This window comes from Athene noctua, chromosome 1 (assembly GCF_965140245.1).
Source record: "Athene noctua chromosome 1, bAthNoc1.hap1.1, whole genome shotgun sequence".
In the NCBI taxonomy this organism is placed as follows: Eukaryota; Metazoa; Chordata; class Aves; order Strigiformes; family Strigidae; genus Athene; species Athene noctua.
Window position 1 is genome coordinate 30,286,017 of NC_134037.1, and position 25,179 is coordinate 30,311,195.

The window sequence follows — 25,179 nt, forward strand, 5'->3', positions numbered from 1 at the left end:
ACTCCATGTACTATGCACCTCAGACCTTTACCCAAGTGTCAAGGTTTTCCATTTCTCTGGTTAGACTGCATAGTCCTTATTTGTACATACAGTCAAAGTCTACACTTTTGTGTAGCATCATTGAAGTTCCCTACTTTACACACTTCTTTTTAAAAACTGTCTGCTTCCTCACTTATTCTGATACAGCATGATGATATTCCTAACCCTGTGCTACAGTATCCATCAAAGGAGTGAAAAATGCAAGGTGAAAAAGAAGAATGCATACCTTCATGCTGCTTAGGCAGGAACAGCTTGCAAAGCAGCATTTTTTTTCCTTTATTAACACCTCAAATTCTTGAGTAAAGCACTTACTATTTATTTACTCTCAAAGCTTTTTAAAAGAAGAATGTATATCCTGAGGTCAGCCACGAGGACACTGAATTCTTCAAATTCAGCAGTTTGTTGGAGCAGAGAGATTTAAATTGAAACAGTTAAAACCTGCTTGTTTTTGAAAAGGCACTCCTACCCTGAACTGAAGCACCGGGTAACTGCAGTGACCCTGCAGGTCAAGAAAACACTGTTTCATCTAGGCAGTATGTTTAGCCTATGGTACAGCTGCAAAGCACAGAAAGGCATGATGTATTCCTACTTTCAATAAAGCTTGGAGAGGAACTATCAAACAGCAGCAACATTTACGCATTCAAAAATAAGACCCAATATATCTGATACTTTGAGCTTGAAACCCACGGCCTCAGGTGTCACAAAGAAACCATTTTACTCTCATGGCATTGCTTTGGTGGACTAGGCAGATGTTCAGCCTTTCTTAGGAGGCTTAAGCACTGGTCACTATGGATCATATCGGATTTTATAGCCTATTAAAAAGCTCAGCATGCTAGAGCAAATCTGGTTGTCAGTATATATTATCTGCATATTGTTTAAAGGAGAAAAACATACATCCAACGTACAAGAATTGGATATATCTGTTGGCCAGACTAGCCCCTTCCCAGAAGGTGCTAGGATATGAAGCTCTATTTTGGCATGTGGAGCCCAACCATGCCACCTCCTGGTTAGGAATGGCCACTCTATTCTACACATTACACGGGTGTTCAGTGCTTGGGAAGTTCACAAGTTGACTGGGGTTTTCTACTCAGCTATCCAGCTATCCCGCCTTCTCTTATACTGACTGCAAATATTATAAATTTACCAAATTATTGAGTTTAAAAATATCTCCTTTAGGCATAAAGGAGGAGAGATGGATGACTACAGTAGGTGTTCCCAAAATTAATACACCAAGGAGACTAAACATGAAAGAAATTTACTAAAAAAATTCCTAGGATAAATAAACACTATTCTCCTTCCAAAGAAAACATTCATGTTGCCAAACACCAGCAGACTCTTTTCATGAGGCTACAGCCATCTAGATAAGCCTCAGCAAATGCCTTTGACCTTCCCTTAAACAGTCGGTACTAAACTCTATGATTCACACTGAATTGCGCCTTAAGCAGCTCCACCAATTCAAGCAGCACCATTTAAAGAATGAAGCACTATCTTTTTTGCTTTTACACAAGGGTATCAGAATCTAACCTTCGGTTATATTGTTCCCTCTTTGCAAGAGAATTTGCTGGGTTTCAAAGTACATATTTTTTAAGATCACAGATCAAATGGTCCTAAACTGCTTCAGATGTCTGAAAGGGAGAGATTTTTTTTTTCTTTAATCACATCTTTTTTTTTTCTCCTCTTAAGCAAGCCCACCTTTTATGACTAACAACTTAGAGTCAACATAAACACTCACAAAGGTTGCTTTGTTATACTCATTCTAACATTTCATAGTATTTTGTCTTCCTGATAAAAAACGTATTCCCCTTTAAAAAAAAAAAAATTCAAAATTCAGTCAGTTCTAAAACCTGTAGTATATTCTACTGATTTTCATGCTTACTAAGATATAATACACTGATTGATGCAGCTAATATTTGTATAATGACTGCCTGATAGCCCACTAATGGCAACAGAAAGATTGCCATTAATTTTAGTGAGCTTTGAACCGTCTGTAATGCCTAGTGCATCACTGCTTTATAGAAATCATAAGTAATTTGAATTCATCTAGAGTTTGATTTGACACTACTCCTTTCTTCTTGAAAAGTATCCAAATGTAGACACATAAATCCAATTTCTAATGAAACCAAGATATCTCAAATACATGCTCTAAACATTAGTGTCTTTCCGGAGTCAATCTTCCAGTTCTTTACACTGGGGACAGCAAAGTAAACAATGATTAATACAAACTATTTTCTGAACAAAGATTTCTTCTCACCTGATGTAAACATCAGGAAAAAAAAAAGTTGCCAGAAAAGTGACCACTTACAGATAAACATTAATATAAATTCACACATTAATATTATACATTAATCTTATTTTGTTTAGACAGAGTAAACTAATAAATTGGAAAGTATATTTTCCACAAGTAGTTTTCAATGGAAAACTTGATAAAAATTAGAAAGTATCAGAGGCCTGACTTCAGTAGGTCACAGACTTGACCAACAGCCTTTCACATCTTGGGCTATGATTGTCATATTCTATACTGCCAAGACAACTTCGATACTGCAACCTTATTATTGTCCCAGGTTTCTAATAGAAATATATACTTATGAACTAAATCTGCCTTTCTATATGAAAAGCAAATGAATCTGCAGGAGTCCAAATAAATCCAAACCCCCACATAAGCCAATATATTAGTTGAAATCCTGAACATAAGACAAAATTAATTTGCATTCCATCAACAGTTTTCAGACTGGATAGAACAATTATTGCAGGCTTCTATGAAAGACTGTACTAATGTTCATTGAGTGTAAAGGCTAAGTAATTATATACCTTTTGAATAATCATATCCTGTCCTACAAGGAGCTTTATGATGCTGAGCTATATGAGACTAATTGAAACAACTGGAGGTTTAACAAACTCATGCTATGCCACATGGAATAATCTAGAGATTTAAGATTAAAGTTAAAGGCCTGATTCTCATTGCCTTCAGAATGCCAACTGAAAGTTTGAGGTCAATTGTACTGTCATTACATAGAGAGAAATTAGCTACCTCATTACCCAAGTAATGCCGATACTTCCATGGGGAGAGATGCTCTTACTTTGGCCAGCTCCTTCCAATAGGTCTTTTTCCTTTATGTCCGTATTACAAAACACATAACTGGCTTTGGAATATCTTGCACAGTATGTTATTAAAGCCACACATATATATAAAATTCACTTGTCCCCAAAAGTATATAGACAATTAGCTGGCACTTTAGCTTATTAAAAATAACAGTGATAAAAAAAAAGTTTTGAACCACCAGACAGTTCCAGCCAGTCGTACCTTTCTACATCCTTCACAGCTAAAGTCACACACTTCTTTTCATATCCATAATCATAGACATCTTACACAAAGTAATCAATATTTACATACATGCAAAACAACACACAGAGGCAGCTCAGGAGCTACCATAGTAGGAAGTAGCACTAGAACTGAGAGGCTCTCAATTCACATTGGAGCTTTATAGTGTGCTGTGGCATAAGCACAAGTTCAGTACAAAAGATGCTGCTCAAGAACACACTCTTCACTTTTGACATTTTTCATCTGACCAAGCATTATCTGACTTCATACACTGATCAGGATATCTCCTGACTAGTACTATCTTACCCAAGAAAATAACTACCTGTAACCAGTTTACATTAAAATCTGTTAAAACTATCCATGAAACAGTGTAATTCTTTCTTCCAGCTCTTATAACAGACTGGTACACAAAATAGTTCAGTTAACAGAGAAAAGTCCTCTCCAGCAGATGAAGATCTGCCTATTCTTTAGAGATGAGCTACCTATTACAATTAAAAGAGGCCTTCTTTTCTCACTGCTGACTAGATTATATTATCAGAATAAATATGTTCAATGCATTTTGTAAAAGTCCAAATAAACTAATACAGACAGGTAAATGTCACCAGCGATTCACACTTTATAAATTCTTCTAAGAGATGACTTATAAATAGCTTTTCCATTTCTAATAGTGCAATAATCATGTAGGAGCTACTTCTATATGAAACAGGTAATGACCCAGGGGGAAATAAAGTATCTTCTGTTTAAGGCATTAAATTAGTAATTTAGAGACTGAGTTCATTTTCAGAATCCATCACAGATTCACTCAGTGATTTTTAGAGAAATTATTTGTTTTATGCCTTTACATTTTGTATCTAGGAAGTGCCAATACCTTTTTTGTCACCTTTCTTTGTGTTGTTTGGTAAGTATGTAAATTCTCTGCCATGGGAAATGTCCCTTTTCTGTGGGTTTCACCACACATTGCATCATGGAGGCTCTAACACAGATAAGGGGTAAGTAAGTAATTTCTATTCATCCCTCAGTGGTGAGGGGTAAATAGCTACTGATTCAAGTATGCATCTGACACAGGTCAACCTGTGAGACACAGACCTACATACTAAAGCCACAAGTAATTTGTTGTTTTTAAAATAGGTTAAGTACACCAAAACACACACACACACAAAAAAAAAAAAAAAAGCAAACAAAAAAAACATTAATGGGGAAAAACATTGGGTTTTATCTTTACAAGTAAATCCAGTGTCGTAAATTGAAATCGTATTTCTGGAATGCCTATCACTTGTGTGCCCTTCTGCAGTTTCACACAGCAGCATGTCTCTTCTCAACCTCTGGTTCTAGCAACTGACATGAAAAATCACAGCACTTTCAACTCAGAGCGAATGCCTGAGGCTCTCATCTCTGAAGCAAAACCCTTCAAATCTACACTTACACATTTTATACAAAATCTACCAGCAATCAAAAAAACTTAGTATGCCATAAAAATAACACCTGGCTGCTATTGTTACATATGTAGCTGGTCATGTATTATAAAGAACAGAAATTCAGAGTCTGGAAGCATTGGCTCATCATAGATATATCCTAGAGATTACAGAGATCCTTGCACCACTGTCCTATGTTCTTCCTGCACCCAAAAATAATTCTGCTAGTTCTATACATTTCTATTTATACCCAGCAGCAACCAGTGCATTAATTCTTGTTTCCTCAAGTAGTTATACTCTTACCTCGATTAAAGTGTTTTAACAGTCATCATATGTTAGACTCTAAACCAAATCTCTAGAAAGCTTGACAGATGGTGTTTTGAAGGATAATGCCAGGTATCTGGTGTGAATCTGACATCAGCATTCCCTAGAGACAACTCACCTTCATCTTTTAAAAATCCACTAAAAGATATGTAGTCCCAGTTATACTAAGAAGGAACGAGAAAACCAATCCTTTATTCAATCTCACTATTGCCCAAAATGCAATTTCCACATGGACTTGACCCCTAGAATCACCTATTTTATTCTCCTTTTTTTTTAACTTTACTTTGCACGTTTTCGATGTTGTCTTTCGTGCATTTTCTCTTTCCCATGCAAACATACAGACTCTCAGTAGATACCTCCCCCCTCTGGGAAAAGATCGAACTGCAAGGTACCAAAACCATCCCTCTAAGAAATAAAGTCTTTGTTTATAGTATGTTTACTAGAAAAACAACTATAAAAAGTAACATGGCTGCCTCTTCAACAGCAAGGTAGCTATGACAAAAGCGTACCAAACATGTTGGTATTCATACTGAATTTCCAAGCTATCAAACCGAAGCACTTTACCAAAACCTGGACTCAGTATCTTCACTCACAATCAATAAAACATTTATTAAGGAAAGACAATATAAAGACTGCTTACAGAAGAAGACACTTACTGCTGGCATTGTAAGTTTTAATTAGTTATGATTTCCCATAAGACATAACAGAACTTTTGAAATTATTCACCACCTCTGAATGGGAGTTTGAATTTCTGACTCTCTCAAGAGCCTAACCATACATTTCTTTGCATTAGTCTCATTTAAGGGCTTGACAGGTTGTTTTTATTTATGCATAATTTTTACTACTTTTTTTTGACATGAGGTTTCAAGTTTTACTGGAATTTTTAAACTGAGTATTACATACTTCAGAAAAAGTATAGCGGAGTTTACTGGATTACACTTCTGCAAAAGTTGAAATGCTGCACCGCCAAGGCCCACGCTCAATAACTCTACTGAGCGGTTATTAAAAGACAGACCGATTTATAAACTTTTTACAGAATCTCCAATTGAACTAGTTCAGCCGAAGGAAGGAAAGCAGAGTGAATGACAGTAAATAACAAAATGTTGCAAGGCTTATATTCTGAATCACCACACACATAAGCCGAGAAAAAAAATCACCATGCCCTGGATGAACCAGTGTCATGAAACTGATAAGCCGCATCCAACCCGTGCCCGACACCGCGCAGTCAACCGCAGCAGTGCCACACTGACGGCATCACGGCAGCACCACACAGACCTCAGCACTTAAGCACGGGAACCGAGACGCGACGAGTTTAACGAGAAGCCAGCATCTGCCTCTGCCCAGAGGACGCGGCGGCCCGCGGCAGCGCTTCCCGCCGGCACCGACCGAGCGCGGCGCGTCCCCAGCGCACAGCCGCGGGCGGGCGCGCGCTGCCCGAAGCGGCCCCGAGGGCAGGCGCGGGCCGCGGTCAGAGGGGCCCCTCGGCGCGGAGCCCGGCGCCGGCTCCGTGGCCCCGCAAGCCCCCACGAACTGCCGCCGCCCGGCGCAGGCGGGGGCCACGCGCGTCGCTCCGCGCCTCCCCGCGCCCGCGCGTGGCCAAGCCGCCCCCCCCGCTTCCAGCGCCGAGGCTGGGGGGGGGGGGGGGGGGGGGAGGCGGGAAACGCGGCCGCGCCGCCGCCGCCCGGCCCGGCCCGACGCCCGGCCGGAGACCCGGGTGCCCTCGCTGGCGTCCGGCCGGGGCCGCCGAGCGCCGACCCGGAGGGCGGCCCCCGCCCCGCGGAGCGCCCCGCGCTGGGGGAAGCGGCGGGGCCGCGGCGGCCGTTGGGCCGCGGCGGGAGCGAGCGCAGCCTTACCGTCGGCCAGGAGGCGCATCGCGTGAACAAAGGAGGGATCCAGGCTGTCCTTCTCTGCCATCAGCTCGGGCAGGTACTTCTCCTGCTCCATCGCCTCGGGCCGCGGCGCCTAGGCACGCCGGGACGGGCTGCGCGGGCGGGCGCCGGCTCCCTCCGCGCCTCGGCCGCCTCCTCGTCGCCCGCCTCCTCGTCGCCCGCCTCCTTGTCGGCCGCCCCCCTCGGCGCCCCGCGGCTGGCAGGTGCGCCGCGCCGCGCCTCCGCGCCTCCCGCCCCGCCCCGCGCCGCGCCGCGCCCCCCGCGCCGGCCGCCCCTCCCGCGGCGGGGCGCTGCCCTCGGCGGCCCCCGGCGCCGCCTCCGCCTCCCCCTCACGGGGGCGGGGGCTGGGGCGTGCGCGGGTCGGCGCGTGCCGCTCGCCGCGCGCCTGGCGCCGCCTTCCCGCCCCGCCCCGCCCCTCCCGCCAGCGGGCGACCCGCTCCCACCGGCCGCCTTAACTGGGGAGGCGGGGCAAGGCGCGCCCCACCCCCATCCCGCCCGCTCCCATTGGTGGCTGCGCCCCGCCAGGCGGGGCCCAAGCGGAGACTCGCCGTGCCATTGGCTGCTGCCGGGCGGGCGGGCCGGGGCGGGCGTAGCGTGTGAGAGGGGTCGCGGGTGTGTTTGTGTGTGCGCGGGTGTGTCGGTGTGCGCGTGTCGGTGCGCGCGTGCCCGCGCGGGTGTGCGTGTGCCCGTGTGCGGCTCCGCGTGTCCGCGGCAGCGTGAGCACGTGCGGTGTGTGCGCGCGCGCCTCCGTGGTTTTGGACGGGGAAGCGTGTGCGTGTGCGTGTGTGTCCGTGCCAGGGTGTCGCCGTGTGTCTGTGTGTGGCTGTGCCTGCGCTTGGGGGTGTCGGTGGGAGCGCGAACGTGTGTGTTGTGCGTGTGAGAGTGTGTGTGCGAGTGCGCGAGGGGGGTGCGGGGGACCGTGTGGTGTCTCTGTGTGTGTGTGTCTGTCTGTCGGCGTCTGGGTTTGGGTGTTGCAGCTGTTGCACGAGAGCGTGCAGGTGGGTTCGTGCCCCTGTGCCTGTGTGTGCACGCGTGTCTCAGTGTGCGTCTACGCGTGCGCGTACGCGTGTGCGCGGCGGCGGCCTCTGCGTGGGCCTCTGCGTGGGCCTCTGCCGCCGCACGTCCGTGGTGCCCGTGTGCCTCCGCCCGCGCGCGAGTGTGCCGCCGCGCCTGCGGCGGGTGTGCCGTGGCCGCGCCTGCGCGGCGGCGATCGCGCGTGGCCGTGGCCGTGTCTCGGCTGTGTGCGTGGCTGGGACGCCGCGGGCGCTGCGCGTCCACGCACGGTCCCAGCGCCGCCCGGCCGCCGGGCGCTCTCCGCGGTGCTGAAGCGGCGCTGTCCGCCGCTGCCCGCCGCTGCCCGCCGCTGCCCGCTGCCCTCCCGCCCCGACGGCCCCGCGGAGCACGGAGCGCCCTCCCCGCGCTCCGCCGCGCTCCCCGAGCTCCTCGGCCCGACCGCCCTCTGCGGCGCCGAGGGGGTGCCCTGCTCACGGGGTGCCGCAGCGGCCGCGGGCCTGCGCTGGAGCGGCGGGGCAGCGTCTCCCCCGGGGATGTGACCCCAGCACCAGCGACCGGGCACGGCTGCTTACACCGTGTGCCGAAGATGACTGCCCGCGGCTGCTGCGCGCAGCTGGCGAGAGCGCGGGAGGTACCTGGCGGTCCTGGGGAGAAGGGCTCATCTCTGCCGAGCAATGCCGCGCTGCACCCCCAGGAGCTGCTCTCTGCAGCTCCCACGGCCCCACATCACAGAATTAAAGCAGTTAAATGCAATTGAATGTCTACAACTGGACTAAATACAACTGATTTTAATTAGAATTTAGCTCAGAGTATACATAGACTATAGGTGATATTTATCAGGGTTTTCCCCCAGCAGACAATTTAGTAGCGCATTTTGACTTTGAGAGTAAACAAAAGATGCTTAACTCCTCTTAAGCCGTTAAAACTTCATTTGTAGGACTACAAGAGCAAACACGTTGTGAAATTCTTTCTTAGTACTTACCACTAAGACTACTAACTTAGTATTTATTCTAATGACATAGTTGCTGCAATAATACGTTTGTAAATCACCTGTTACTGTTCATCTCAAGATTTTTTTTTTTTTGGTGTTTGGAATTTTCTTTTTTTTTTTTTTTTTTTTTTTCTCCAGAGGATTAAGGAATGAAAAAAAAGGTAAAAATCAATACAAAAACTCTGTGAGGGCATGCACAAGGTTTTGGGGACATTGTACAGCCATTGCATAAGAATTTGGTATGTGATGTTTTCAAAATCCTAAGATACATGCGGGCAACCTTTATGCAACTTCCACTCAGCACGCAGATAATTGAGGGGTTACAAATATTTACGAGAATATGTAGAGAATGTCAGTGTCCAATGTGCTGTAGTATTTCCGTGTGTGTGCGTGTGTGTGTGTAATAAAATACCTGAGAACTATCTTCCCTGCTGAGAAACAGAGTAGGAACAGGAAAACAGTGTGATTTTAGGAAACTTGTGAAACACTTAAGAAGCAGAGAGGATTGACAGCAGAACTGAAAGGTTTAATTGGCAATCAGCTTCGCTACACGCTGGGTGTGGGGATAAAGAGAAGGCATCAGTCCTTTTAACATAAATAAATAAATAAATAAAATAAAAAAACACAAATAAATAAATGAGATTCATAGAATTAAGATATTTTATTAATAATTTACCCTGATTCAATTTACCGCAGGAATAGTTATTCTTTCCCAGTTAGCATTGTAGCAAAAAATGGCATGCTGTTTGCAACACAGCTCTGGACTGTCTTGCTTGAGAGATCGTCTGTGCCTTCAGATCATACTTCTGCAGCTCTGTTCATCAGAATAATTCAGGCTGGTGCCCCTCAGTTCAAACAGAGATAAGACTGGTGATAGGTGTATTCACCTAAAGCACCTTCAAGACAAATCTAAGCCATCATCATTCAGAAGCAATCCTGGTCTGGTAGCTTTCAAAACACACCGTATGGTCATGTAGATGGAAAACAAGTTTGGGGGGCTTTCCATCTGGGGTGTTAGAAGAATAGTGTTACTTTAGTCTGTTTAATTGTACTTACCCTACTTATATCAGAGGAAGCTTTGATTTAAACACCTTTAAGTTTATTAAACAGTGGGAAGTGTTACATTTATCAAAGTCATTTTTTCTGGTCAAAAGAGAGCAGGTTTGCTTGCACAACTTCATACAGCAAAGTAGATGGAGACAAGTTTCCTGTCACTTCATTTTTTCCAAAGTTATAAAGTTAAATTGACTTTCAGTGATACTTAAGCTGCAAAACCATTGAGATGCTTTTCTGAATTGTAACTTATACCTCATTATAAAAAAAAAAAAAAAAAAGCATTAAAATCTGTCAAACAGGAAATATAGACCTCTAATGACATCAAGCATGACTTCATTGCTAGTTGGAGATCAATTTTTTTTCATAGCTACTAAAAACCAAAGACACATTTTACAACTTTTTAGTCTGAAGTGTCAAGCCAAATTAAAGTTTATCTGTACTATATTTTATTACTAAGTCTGATACTGAAGTGGATCACAGCATGCCAGACTATAGCTTATTTGAAGATAGAACAGGTCACAATCATGTATTTTTGCTAGTGCCAACTAAATACACATGTATTATCATATCTCACTAAAGTCAAAAGGAAGCAGAAGCAAACAATTGCAGGAAAATCTCCCAACTTTTCAAGTGCTTATTTAAAATTATGAATTCTTTTGAGAATATGCAGTAGAATGAGTGGTCAGTGTGAGCACAATGACAATGATTTACCCTTCTGACATGTCACATTAAAGTCAATATAATAATTTAAATCAGCACAGTTATCTATGTGTGTGAGAGTACACCTAGGACCTCAGACACCAAATATCAGATTTGCCAAGCATTTTCAATTTCAGAAATTCCTTCTGCTTTCAAATTTCTCCTCTGTTTCACTTGCTTAACTACAGATAAGGGTTATCTGGTTCCTGAACTGACTACAGATCAGAATAAAAGCTAGGGAGTTTCTCCTACCATCTATGTTAACCATATCCTTCCCTTAAAGTGGAATTATAAATGATGATATAAGGAATAAAAAAGCATCAATACATGTGCAAGAAAGAGGGAATGTCCCCAACTCGATTAGTTTATTTAATTCCTTCTTGGGATACTGTCTGTATCCAGACTTCATCTGATCTCTGCACCCTAGCTAGTGGATACAAGTCCTTGGACCATGTTGCTTCACTGTTTGATAATGGGGCACCTGAACATGCACAAGCTATCAGTGCGAAGCTTGTTGCCATGTAACCACACTGGGAGAACTTATTGGGCTTTGGCCAGCGGTGGCTGTGCCCTCTCCTAATAGAGGTCACCCCTGCAGCACCCCACACTGCTGACACCTTGCCAAACATTCCAGAAGGGAAGTGTGCATCAGCAAGTACAAAAAACTCTATAGATCACCTTCAGACTACCCTTGGCACAGCAAAAGACTCAGCCATATGGTCCAACCCACAGCTGAATGGTGTCCATAGCAAGTCCCTGATTTCAGTAGAATTTTGATCTCTCCACTCATACAACTGAATAAACATCGGTTTTCTTAGAGAACTCATACAGATTAGTTCTTAATCTATATAAATCATATAAAACATCTTCAGTTAAAAATTGAATCAGTACTTACTTCCTTTCAACACATTAAATAGTACCCGGTGAGCCTAGGATGCCAGAAGAGTTCAGTGTGAGTTCCAGGTGTACAAAGAATTTTAGCTTATACTATAACTTGCTTTATGATACCTGCATTACAAGTTCTTAGTTCATCAAAACAAACATCAAACAAAATCATGTCTGTTACAACTCTATTTCATATTTAGCATTCTTGAGATGTTGTGAAGAAGAAGTAACTGAAAAAGTGACCCAGAGTAAATACCATGGAAGGAAGTATAACCTCATTGAAAGATCTCCTTTATCATTAATTTGGGATGATTTTAACCAAAATAATAAACTAAAAAACAGCAATTGAAGACAGAAAAAAATGCTTAAATAGAAATGAACAGCAAAGAATAAAATGCAGTCTACAATGACTGTGTCTCTGGATGGCTTGGTGTCCAAGTGGAGAGCAGTGATGAGTGGGATTCCTGAGGGGTCGATATTGGGACCAGCACTGTTTATCATCTTTGTTGGCTACATTTACAGTGGGATTGAGTGCACCCTCAGCAAGTTTGCCAGTGACACCAAGATATGTGGTGTGGTTGACATGCTGGAAGGAAGGGATGGGCCATCCAGAGGGACCTTGACAGGCTTGAGAGGTGGCCTGTGCAAACCTCATGAAGTTCAACAAGGCCAAGTGCAAGGTCCTGCACACGGACCGAGGCAATCCCAAGCACAAATACAGGTTGGGAATGAGTGGATTGAGAACAGCCCTTCAGAGAAGGACTTGGGGGTATTGGTAGATCAAAACTGAATATGAGCCAGCAATGTGTGCTCATAGCCCAGAAAGCCAACTGTATCCTGGTCTGCATCAAGAGAAGTATGACCAGCATGTCGAGAGAGGTCATTCTCCCCCTCTACTCTGCTCTCTTGAGACCCCATTTGGAGAACTGTGTTCAGCTCTGGGGTCCCCAGTGTAGGAAGGACATGGACCTGCCTGAGCAGATCCAGAGGAGGGACCAAAAGATGTTCAGGGGACTAGAGCACCTCCTTTATGAGGACAGGCTGAGAAAATTGGGATTGTTCAGCCTGGAGAAAAGAACAGTCCTGGGAGACCTTATAGAGGCCTTCCAGTACTTAAAGAGGGCCTAATGGAAAGATGGGGAGGGACTCTTTATCAGGGAGCATAGTGATGAGGGGTAAGAGTTTTAATGGCAGGGAGGATTGAACTAGATGATCTTTAAGGTCCTTTCCAACCCAAACCATTCTATGATGCTATGATTCTCTCTCTTCCCTGTGATGCTACCAAAACTGACTGAGAATTTATGAGTCTATGACATAATTTTCTCCTCTCCACATGTAGGTAAACACGAGATCTTATATTTTGCTTACCTGTGTTTGAAGTTCTATCTCTGCAGTTCCTTCTGACCTTTATATTACAGCTTATCCATTGCAGGTAACTCAAACACTTTAACAAAAATCTCTGTGATCACAGTACAGTCTCTCGTTTACCTGTTTCCTCTAACCTTACTGCAATCAATAAGTAACAGATGTCTGAATATACCTTTCATCTTTACCTCCAAGATTTAGAGCTATTCCTTTTCATACAAAACCTCCAATTACATTGCTTTCCAATTTTCCTTTTCACATGATGCAAAATGTATATTTTGTACCTTTCTTTTACTTTTTCCCTTTCTGCTTATTGTTTCCACCATCCTTTCCCAGTATGCAAATTCCCCTTTAATACAAATTTGTCTCTTGAAGGATAGCAACAATAATAAAAGCTAATAGACAAACGTAGGTACAAAGAAGGTGCAACATGATTTAGAATAATTGAGCTACATTTTCCAGGCTCGTAGGACCCTTCCTTGAGCTTCCTTCAGTCTGTAATTAAGCACCAGTTATTCAGCACAGCAAGTTACAGAAGTTGGTAGTGTCACCTAGCTTTAGGCATGTAAAAATCAGATGTCTAACTCTACTCCAGTTATCATAGACACCCTTTACAGTCAGTAGGTTGCAATAGGCTCTTCCAGCAGTTTATTCATCTCACCTGCAGGTACCTGTCTTTGGTTTAGATGAGTCATCCTATGCAAAATCTGATTTCTCTCCACTGGATATGAAGTCAGTAACTAGATTAGTCGTAAACATCTATCTTGTACATAATAACATTAGCGCAAATGAATTTCAACAGATTTCAGTAGTGTATGACAATAAAGAGGCCAGAGCAGTTTGTCATTATATAACAGATGACGGAACAGAAAAATGACTTCCAAAAAAGTACATGTGATTTGCATGAAAAAATGTATTCTACTTCAGGCATACAGAGGTAGAAAGAAAGAAATACAAAAATAAAATGGTAGAATTTATTTGAGAAAAAAAAAAGTATATATATATATAGTTTATCTAAGATGTAAGTATATCTACAACCCCCTGAATGATTATACCCAAGTGAGAATAGAATTGTTTAGAGGATGCAAATGATATAAACTAGAAATGAGATTAATTTACATATGGCAAAATGCACACTGAATGTAACAAACTTTTAGACAGCGTACTTTAATCAGAAGTAGAAAGCAAAGAAAGGGAAGCTTGTAGGTATGGATACAAGAAAGCAGATAATACAATATAGTTCTGGTTTTGGGGAGATTTGGTGGGGCTCTTTTGGTTTGGTTTTTGCAATACATTTGTAGCTTTTTATCCAGTTTGGTTTTGTTTAAGTTTTGTTCAGAGAGTGTTCATCTGTAATTGATTAATTAGTAGCTTGATTTTGTTAGAAGGATACAATAGAGACAACTGTCTGAGCCCAACTAGTTTAGTGATCAGGTACACAAATCCCATAGCCAGACAACAAGACAAAATTCTACTTTATTAATGCATTGGTCTATTGCAATGTTGCAGTAACTGAAATGGAGAAAATACAGCATATGATTTAACATATGCCTATTTATGCATTTAAAATATATAGCTCTACAGAATTTAGCCAGTTCCAATTTACTTATCACAAGTGTAGAAGTACACAGAGAAATTCCCAGACAAACCACCTATAGATGGTATCCAACTATCAATCTTAAAACCAAATATATAAAAACTACAGGACATTAAAATCATCAACAAACTGGAACAAAGAAGAGAATTCTTCACTAAACAAGTTTCAAGATGCCTCAAAATATTAAAAGGTCAGAAGGAGTTCAGCTAACTCTCCAAGCCATAGTCAAACACTATGGAAATTTTTTCAAAATGAAGCATGACACGGGGAAGGGTTTGACACTATACAGCATTTTTATCGATTTACATATTTTTAAGTATAAACTTATATGATTGTTTATTATAAACCCATTTAAGGTGTGTAATACTAGCAGCTCAACAGTTTAAGAGAAATACTACTTGCTAAACATAGTATTGGAAATAACTGCCCTCCAGAACCTTGAAAGAGAGAAGATTTTGAGCTTTAAATTAACATAAATCTCTCCAGTTTCTAATAAAGAGCTACTTGATGCAGAATATTTCAGTAGGAACCTAAAAGTTAGGAACCAATCAGGTGTCTAATTTAGGATTAAATGCAGGTATTACCACAAGTATGAAACAAAAAACCCAGAGAAAATATCTTCTTTTGACAATGTATATCTCGTTTAGCAGAAGGCTGTGAAGTGGTACTCATCCCACCCATAAAGATTTGTCTGTTTTTAAAGAAATCATAGAATCAATACTTCACATATGTTTCAGTCTTACTGTATCATAACAGAAACATTCTCTGGAAAAGTCATTGAATGATGTTAAGGCTCTTAGCAGTATACAAATGAAGGTGTGTAGAAGACAGAAAATTATTTGAAAATCAAATTAGGACTTTATCAACTGTAAATCATGGAAAAATGCTATAAATTATTTCACAATTTATTTGATCAAAACTGAGCATATCTAAATGAAATTTTTTAATGATTAATAGGAGATATAGACATTTTCAGTTCAGAATAATAAAAAGCTATACCAGCTTTGTGAGTCAGTGTTTTTTAGAGAACAAGTCCTTTATGAAAATGCTTTTAAATTCCCAGTTTATCTTTTTAGGTAAGAGCACGCTGACTCCTAAAATATCTTTAGTCCACACTGAGCATTCTCATCCATAAGATTTAGAAAAATGAGTATGAACCCAAATTTTAAGACTTTCAGTTCACGAGTAGTTTCAAAACTTTTAGCAAGTTTTCCCTTTCTCCTTGCTTTTTAACACTAGCAAAGCCATTTAATGCTCCCAGCAGTTTCTTTTCGGAGAAGTCATAATATTTAGTTGTACTCAGAACAGGTCTCTTAGAGTTGTGCATAATAAATAGAGAAGGTTGGGGAATTTAAGAGAAGAAATTTAAAAAGCAGGCAAACATTTAGCAAGTTTCTAAAAAAAATGTTTTCACTGTCTGACCAGCTCCAGTTATAAAGTAATAGGAATGAAAATGTTAAAAGCTCAGCAAATGTTGTTAAATCTGCTCATAATGATGGTGTTTATTTGCCATTTATGCCAGAGCAAATGGATTTGCTTTATTTCAGGAGCTGTGCTGTATTAGTCTTAACTATTGCAAAGCTCAGTTCACCCATGGAGCAAATGGATCACGAGTCATTCTTTTGCTGAACAGAGCATTAAGTGCAGTCTCATCTTGCAATTATTTAATTTTCTAAATAAGTCATTCCAAAGCTCTATGAATTCCATGATTATATAATTTTTTTTGGAGGGGATGAAATTTAAGGAAAGATGATACCACTGTTACATGTCGAAGCACTGTCCCAGTTCAGTCAGTATCATACAAATTTTATGTAATGACTGAAAAATAATATTGCCTTCTGATCTTAATTATAGAGAATTTTGTTCTATTATTTTAAACTTTGACATCTGAAGGGCAATTCAAACTTACAGATTTACAAAAATTTTTAATAATTACTACGCTTTTCTATAAACGTAGCATATCATATACAAATGGGAAATTGGCAGATATTAAAATAAAAACTTGTAAGAAATCTATCATGCAGTGGTACTTCCCAAACTATGTAAATGTCAGCTACCCAAGAGTACCTAAAATGAAATTACATTCATTTTTTTAGGAGTATCAAAATACAAAGCCTGATGGCTTTGAAGAGAATGATTTCAAAATATTTTTTCAATGAATTATTCAAAACTACTTTTGCCTGCTCCTGTATTTGCAATTTACTTTTTCGTCCTCATATACCTTATTTTAAACATAACTTGCTCATGACAATGCACAAAAATATTAATATTTTAAATAGAGAATTGACATCTATTGAGGACCTTTGGAATAATTTCCCGGATCAGACTGCCCACATCATAAAAACCATGCTCAAGCACAAAGTGTCTATAATAAATGTTAATTGAATCATTTAATGTCTCCAGAAGTTTTCTGATGAAGTCCAGTAAAAAGAGAAAAATAAAAAAATTGTCATAAATTACGTTTTTTAAAATATCAAGCTATTATTGCTTGGTTTTTTGTTTTGTTTTATTGATTCCTTACCTGAATGACCATTAGTTTTAATATGAGTATTGTCACAATGATCTTTGAATCAGGCACAAGGACACTGCAGCAGATGTACTCCATTCTGCTGGAACTGCTATGCTGCCCACCAGCACTGCCTTCCACTGACAAGGTAAGTTCTGTTTTTGTGCTGGTCTTTAAAACCAAAGTAGAAGTATTTATCTGCAATAGAAAATTAAGTAGACCACTTTTTCTTTTTTTTTTTTTTTTTTCTTTTTCTGAGGGCAGACATAGTTAAACACTTTCTTTTGGGAGCTTAAATCTTTCTTAAAAGAAAACAGTGATGCATCAGACTATGTCAAATTGGTCATTTGATTTAAGCTAAGTAATTCCTAAGTAATTCAGAACATTTTGCATTTCATCCATACTTTTCCCTTTTCCATTACCTACCATTCAATTCATATATCAGATGACTGGGGTCATACTTGTATGTCATCTTAAGTATTACATTCTTATAAATAATTCCATGTGTCTTCTAACTCTTCACAGAATTACAAAGTGCTACTTTGCTTTCTTTTTTAAATATATATAAACTAAATAAGTGGACTTCTTATGTTTAGTCTCTACACTTCTGTCCATCTCCTGCTGAACATCTGTCTTCTGTTGAACCAGACTTCTTTCTATCCACTTGTATAAATCTATATCTAGATAAATTTATAGAGCATGTGTGTGGCTGAGGGAAAGAGACTGCTGAACGTTGAATGCATAATGGCAATGTACCTTTGCATCTACTTTTCAGTTCATTTCTGCTTTTATCTTTTTTCTACCATAACCAGCAGTTTTTACATTTAATTACAAGAAAAAATAAATCAGAAGAGAGGCATAAGAAAGGGAAAGGAAGGAGGCTTTTTAATGAACTCTGTACTTAGGTAGGTACACAAGCGTAAGCTTGAAGCTGTACTAAATACTGTACTGGCGGTTACTCGTCATGAGACAGTAGATGTTTTACCAAGCTAGCAATTCTTCTCTGTAAGACACTCTGGTGGTTTAAGCTCGCGATGCTCCCCGTCACCCAAGCCACCAAGGAAAAAGTTCCCACGCTCCCGCACCCGGACCTGACGTCAGCATGGTATGAATAACCCGGCTGGAGATCCCTTCCCCCTCTCTGCTGGGGAAACTTAACCCTATCCTAGCTGAACCAGGACAGACACAGAGAACTTGATCTCTCTCGGTTGATACTACAGTTTTCCTAAGTCACTAAACCATCTGATGTAAAGAAAAATATAATAATCTACCTTCTTTTATAGTGAGGTTATATGTTTCTGCTGAATGCAGATGTAGATATGTTACCATATAAAGCTTAGTATCTGATCACATATAGCTGGAAACAGCCACTCATTTAGCAGAAAAACTGCATGTATTTTCATAAAATAGTTATATTGGAAGAAAATCTGTAAATTTTGCCTCTTGCACTTGTTTCTGGTTTATGTATTTCCTGGTTTAAGCAAAGAGAGTTGTGCTGGCTTAAATACAGTGTATTTATTATAAGGAATGCTTCATAAGGTTGGACGTAGGCAACTTCAAGGAAGACCACATGCCAACTATAGAATTTCTGTGACAGCTTGATTACCTTTGCTCCCTGTTCCCCCAAGGCACATGGCTTTGGACATACGACTCAGATGCCTGCATCCAATCGGGTAGAGGCAAAATCCCTTGATAGTAATAGGGTAAGTTATCTGCATTTCTTACTTAGGACTCTAGGCTATGCTCTGATTAGAAACCATGTTATAATTTTATTTAAAATATTTTAATTTCTTAAGGAAGAGGGTTCCAATTGTTCACATGTTGGGGTTTTTCCCCAATAAATATACTTATGACAAACCCAAAACCTCCCTACTCAAGAGACAAATCTGTGCTACAATGATCAAGTCATTACATTTCTTATGCAATTCTAAAGAAATTTCTTACTTGGAAGAATAGTGGATTTTTTCAAATCCTCTTAACCTTATCAAGTTCCCTGCTCCTGTACATTGATTTTATTCGATTGCCTTCTGATCTTTCACAAGAAAGTTATTCTGATTTGATACAAAGAGAAAGGATATGTAGCAATTTTAACTATCAATTACTCAATACCGACTTTATCTGTTCATCAAAGGTCTTTGCAATTTTTCCACACTCCTATAGGGTCTTTTCAATATTGCATCAATTCAGGTTGATCAAAGTAGATGGTGAGCAAAGTTAGTGGTTTAATTCAGTAACTTGGTAGATGTTAGATTTTACATGTGCTGTTATCAATCATCAGACTAATTTTTAAAAAGCCCCTATAAGATTGATGAAGCCACAACACTGTATGTAAATGAAGGAAGAGAATTAGAGAGGTCCAGACTGGGGTGAGAGGAGAAGAGCTGGAACTCATGTCAATTGTTCACTATAGCTCCATATGAACCCTTCATGTTTACCAGTGTTCTACTCTGTGCTTGTACCTGCTAAAGGCTGCTCAGGGGTGGGAAATTCATCTTTGGGAGAAGGAGTAAGCAATTCCAGGTTGGGAGGAGTACGAATAGACTTTACCCAAAATCTCTATATACATACCAGGGAAAAAGAAAATCAATAACAACACAGCAAACAATAGGTGTCATCTTGTTTTTGTGGACCTCTCTTTCAATGTTTGGCAGTTTTTTCTCTACAGTTCTCTGCTTTGCTTTAGGCCTAAGAAGAAATTGCTTTAATTTAAGAACAGCTGGTCTGACTGTGCTATTCTTTTGACTTCCTCAGATACTATTAGTTTAGTGAATTACTGTATGAAGTTGATGCCCAGCTAAAAAGGAATTCAATAACTGTATTTATGCCAAAATAATTTATTGCAGCATCAGATAAAAACAATTAAATTAAAAATAAAAAGGTATTATCTGGTACCTTGTGAGTCAAAACAGACAAACACAGGTTTGTAGTTAAAAAAAGGAACAGTGGTGTAGGCCATAAAATTACACTCCTCAGAAACTAAAACAGTCCCTTCTTCACAGGTATGCTATAGGCATTCAGTTCTACGCTGTGTACAAAATGGTTTAAAAATCTGTGTATTTCTTTCTGGTTAAGCTCTACCTTGGGTTCTGTTATCTTAATTTTTTTCAATGGATCACCTAGGAACATTGTATATGCTACCAAAATGTAAGCATACACAGAGTCCCTCATGTTCCTTGTATGCTCAAAAATGGCGCTGATAGATATTCAGTGGCTTTGAAGCCTAGCAAAGACTGCCCTCGGTCCATCCTTCTACATATATTCCTTATGCTTCCACTGGGTGCTGCAGGCCCAAATTATTTATATGCTATTTACTGCATTTGTATGCAAATAGTTTCGTAAGAACTTTCCATCTGCCAACACTTGTGGTAGCAGTGAGATCTATCCCTATTACCTGGCAGACATGCCTCTATTTAAGAGGGGGTAACTAAGTATGCACTATCAGTGACCTCAGCGTGACTTGAGAGCCCCCATTTTCTGAATGCAAGCTGTACTTCCAAGAATGATCCTAATGCAAGTATCTATGTGGAAAACACTTGAAGAGTTGCACTGCAAACCTACTGCCACAGCAGTTTGATAGCTGACTGTACTGTCAACGCTGCAGTTGAGAAGAATGACCCATTTCTGCACAAGCACAGTATCTTTGAACTGAAGATTTTCATCCCACATAGCCGGGGCTAGCCCCTTGCACAGCTCTGTAACAGTCTATTTCCTCATTGAAATTCTGAAGTCATGGCTGATCACACATTCGAGATGATAAGAGTCTACCCTGTGGAGTGGAACTGCTTCACTCAGAGGTGTTATTGTTAGATCCTGTCAGAGAGCTAGCATTAACGTATCCTAAGTTCCTCGTCAAGGCAAAAGCATGCTTTTCCTGAAGAATATTATGTTGGTGGAGGTGAATTAAAGCCTAGGAGAAAACCATACTTCAGTCACTAAAACATGATCAAGGAGATTATCTTATGGGTAAAAGCAATATTTTTATTTAATCTGTAGGTAGTGAGACAATTTTAAGTGCCTGAACTCTAAACCAAGACAGTAGCTAAACTATCTGCAAGGGATACTGACAAAACATCAATTCTTTAAATTGCTGGGAAGAGAGATGTCTTGAACATCTGTTAAGACCCAAACAAGATTTAAGCCTATGAGGACAAGGAAAGAAGCAAAGGCTGCACTGGGTTTCTCATGAAAAAAAAAAAAAAGCGCCCTACTGCTGGCTATAAGAACTCATCTCTAAAACAAACAAAATTTACTTCCTAAAATACAGATCTTCCCTGGGTTCCAGCCCTTTAGGGTGGTTTGTACCTACATTTCCCTCTGGACTATACACCTTGGTTTCCAAGGTCTGGAAACCATCATTCAGTAGGTGCACACCTTGGTTTTGACCTGACAGAGATGCAGGTTGCTGCAGGGTCAGATGACTGAACCCAGGAACTGCGAAGCACTCACATGTGCTATAATCTAGTTATGCTTTATGACTGTAGGTATTAAAGCAAGAGTGAGATAATTTCTGTATTTCTGGTCGTTCATTTTGTAAACTGTAGTAATTATTTTTTCACGTAAATGTGGCAGAAGGACTGACCTGATTTTCAAAATCTAAACAAGTCGTTTCAGAGCCTTGCTTCTGTACTGCATGGAAAATGCCCTCAGGGCCCTGGAAAATTTAATAGTATACTTTAGTCATTCCTAATATTGTAATAAAGTAGAAGATCACCAGACTAGTTTGAGCAATATCACATGATCCAACTAATTATAAAATGTACTCATTTGATTAGACTTCTGATAAGTAACAAAAAAAGACTCCTGAAATTAATAAACTAACTAAATCAATTTACAATATATGACAAATTAAGATTGCTGCAGTGTCTTACAAGTGTCTACAAAACTAAGTAAAAATTAATGATAAACAAAAATGTGCTCCCTTTGTGGTTTATTTTCATCCAGCTGCATCCAGCTATGAAAGGGCTCTGAAACAAAACACTAATTAGTAGTCAGTTCAAGACAGTTTCAGAAAGTAATCCCTTGGCTTTCAGTTTCTTTTTGATACTGTCACAATTTCAGGAAAGTGCCTGAAACTGCACAAACCCTGTTGCTGCTTCGGGGCAGGAGCCAGTCATAAGGTATGCGGCTTCCTATGCAATATGTGAAGGATAAAGCAGCTGAGAATGGCATCCACAAGGACTTGCGGTCTAACAGTTGACTCCAAGACTATGTCTTATCCCTTGTCTCCTTATGGTCTTTGGCAACTAGTTCCCATGCTGCAGGGAAGCCTCTTCAAAGTCTTAAAACCCCCTTCCTTGAACAGCATCCCTTTCCCATTGTCACAAACTGTTCATAAAAAAACCTGTTCGTAAAGAGGATGTGCCCTGCAGGGGAGAAGCAGAGCAAGCTCTGCAGAGGTGGGGCAGTGAGCTGTTTCTCCTCCCCTCCCTCCTGTGGTTGCCCAAAGATAGAACTTGACTAACTGTGCAGGTACAAGCCAGAGAAAACAAGAACCTTCTGAAACAGCCTATTGAGCATGTGTAAGAAAGATTATATAAAGACAACACCCCATGTGTGTCTTTGTTGACCCACCACCTACAGACCAAGCTGGCTACTCTGCGACAATGCAGGATCCAGGGGTGGTGATTCCTCTTTTCTATCCCTCCTCTTCTCTTTTCTCTTTCTTCTTTCCTCTCTCTCTCTTTCTTGTATATATTCATGTATATATGTTCTGTATGAATTGTTATCAGTTGATCGTTGTTAGGAAAATAGTATCACCAACAAAGTGACTTTATTTGCTTCTGATGGTTATTAGTTGATCGTTGCCAAATTGTCTCCATTCACTCAATAAAGTTCTTAATAAAGTTACCAACTAAATTGTTTCTCTGAGTCACTGTCATTGACTCAGCCCACCCTTCGGCTCTGCCGATCAGAGACTGGCTCTTCCACTGGCAGGCAGACCCTCGGGGAATTCAAAAGATTCACGCCTCCTTGTAACCCACCATGTGGGATGGGACACCCATAGAGTCAGTGGTAGTGGCAGCACTGCTTAGTTACTTCCATGTTAGTTGCAGCTATCTATCCTCCATGATGTGGAATATGCGGTCCACCTCCTCTTCCCTACATATACACTGAGGAAAGTCATCCAAACACTAGTCTAGACTTGCAAACACTTATCAAGTCCATTTTAGTCTCTTCATTGCCTTCCATGGTAAGCCTCCCTTAGAATCCCTTCTGTGGAAGCTTCTTCACTGTTTGGAGCAATTACATATCTACCAGTCAAAAAGAGAGCACATGTGTGTGACTGTAGCCTCACGATTAAGGCACTTTCCAGACAAGAGGACAATGCAGTTCCAACTCTCACATGATATATATGGTATACTGATGAGACCTGAACACTCTGCTGTCAAAATACAGGCTAGACAATATAGAAAACAGAAAATATATTTTGTAGATGTAGATTGTGCTTTTGTAGATGCAGATGTAGACTATGTTTTAACATTCTGGGATTCATATACTATATAAACCATAGATCTCAAAGCCAGCTACCTGACTTCAAGCTAGTTAGGGCTACATTCCTTTATAGTTAATGGAGAGGAATAAGCAACTCTAGAAGGGGATTAATCTCATTTGCCTTAGATATCTATTTATCTGCAAAGTGACCTTCAGTTTATTAAAACAGATTTATGCAACAAATTTTCAGATACTACCTTAGGTTAGATGGATCCCAATCTCTGGTTGTACATTCAGTAAAACTTCCTCGGATCATGTGTGATTCATATTCACAGAAAGATCTTTTCAGGTCACTGTAAGCTACAATTCAAGTAACTTTAGGAAGAACTGAGGTTGACCACCAATAATTTAGTCTAAGGTCATTTTACAAGCTGGGTATATCTTAACTTGGGAACTTCAGCACCCCTTCATCTTCTTCCTCCACAAATCCCACAAATACAGATTTCAATCTATGAAACAAAACCACAATGCTAATAGATCTAGTAGATCAAGGAAGAATTATTCTGTGGTCCTGCTCTTGAAACCCACAGCTCTTTTATCATTCTCTTTTAGTATTCTTTCAGAGTTTTAGAGAGATCACTTAAGAGATTCCAGTGATATTGATTCTATATCCACTTAAGTCTTTTATACCTGGATTTTTGCCAAGTAAAATAAAGTGTCCTTTGTTTCAGTGACCTCAAAGGCCATATCAAGCCTTTTACTGTAAAAGTAGAGATTTTCTTTATTTTAGTTTTCTTTCTTTTCCTCAGCCTTTCAGAATATTCTTCTAATGTTACATTCTGAAGCAAACTAATCCTTAAAAATGTTGTCACACAAATAAACATTGGTTCTGGATACTGTGGTTCATTTGAGAACCAACAAAATTAGAGCTTTTACCCTACTTGACTATCCCATGCACTTACTCATTAACTTGCTTTGTTCACTAGGTCTCCACTTTCTATCCCAGCAGGCAGATCACTGCTGGTCTGGGTAGACCAGGCATAAAGTTGTGACAGTTTGTGTTGTGCTGCTGCTTGCGCTTCTTCACCATCTTTCTTCCTGTACCCCTGCTTCCTTCTGAGACTGCTTCTTATCTTGAATTCTTAATTTTTAAGACCAACTCTTCTTTCTGGAATGCCAAGCCTCCAATTTTCCCAATCTAAGTAGTCTATGTGCAGAAGCACAGTGCATGACTAGCCCCCTGACTGGTGGTTGTGTGTCATGTCTCTATTAACTGAAGGATTTAGTGTCATGGTATAAGCCCAGAGGGCAACTGAGCACCACACAGCTCGTCGCTCACTCCTTCCCCCTCGGGGATGGGGAAAGAGAAAATACCACAAAAGGCTCGGCAATCAAGACAAGGACAGGGAGAGATGACTCACCCATTATGGTCATGGGCCAAAGACAGATTGCACTGAAGAAGAAAAAGAATGCCAATTTAATTTACAACCACCACCACTTAATTTACCAATCAGACAGAGTAGGACAGTGAGAAATACAACCACATCTTAAAACCACCTTCCCCCCACCCCTCCCTTCTTCCCAGACAGCTTTGTTCCTGATTTCTCTACCTCTTTCGCTCCAGTGGTGCAGGGGGGCTGGGGATGGGGGT

The 25,179-nt window shown here is 40.9% G+C and overlaps 1 protein-coding gene across 2 annotated transcripts in view; it reads right to left on the bottom strand.

Annotated features, from left to right (window-relative positions):
• KHDRBS2 (KH RNA binding domain containing, signal transduction associated 2) overlaps positions 1–7,137 on the bottom strand; it is a 382,788-nt gene extending 375,651 nt beyond the window's left edge. For both annotated transcript variants that reach the window (XM_074922510.1, XM_074922518.1), the window contains exon 1: positions 6,948–7,137. In XM_074922510.1, coding sequence (XP_074778611.1) covers positions 6,948–7,038 — 91 coding nt within the window. In that variant the 5' untranslated portion in view covers positions 7,039–7,137. The remainder of the gene's footprint in view (positions 1–6,947) is intronic.
• Between the last annotated feature and the right edge of the window lie 18,042 nt (positions 7,138–25,179).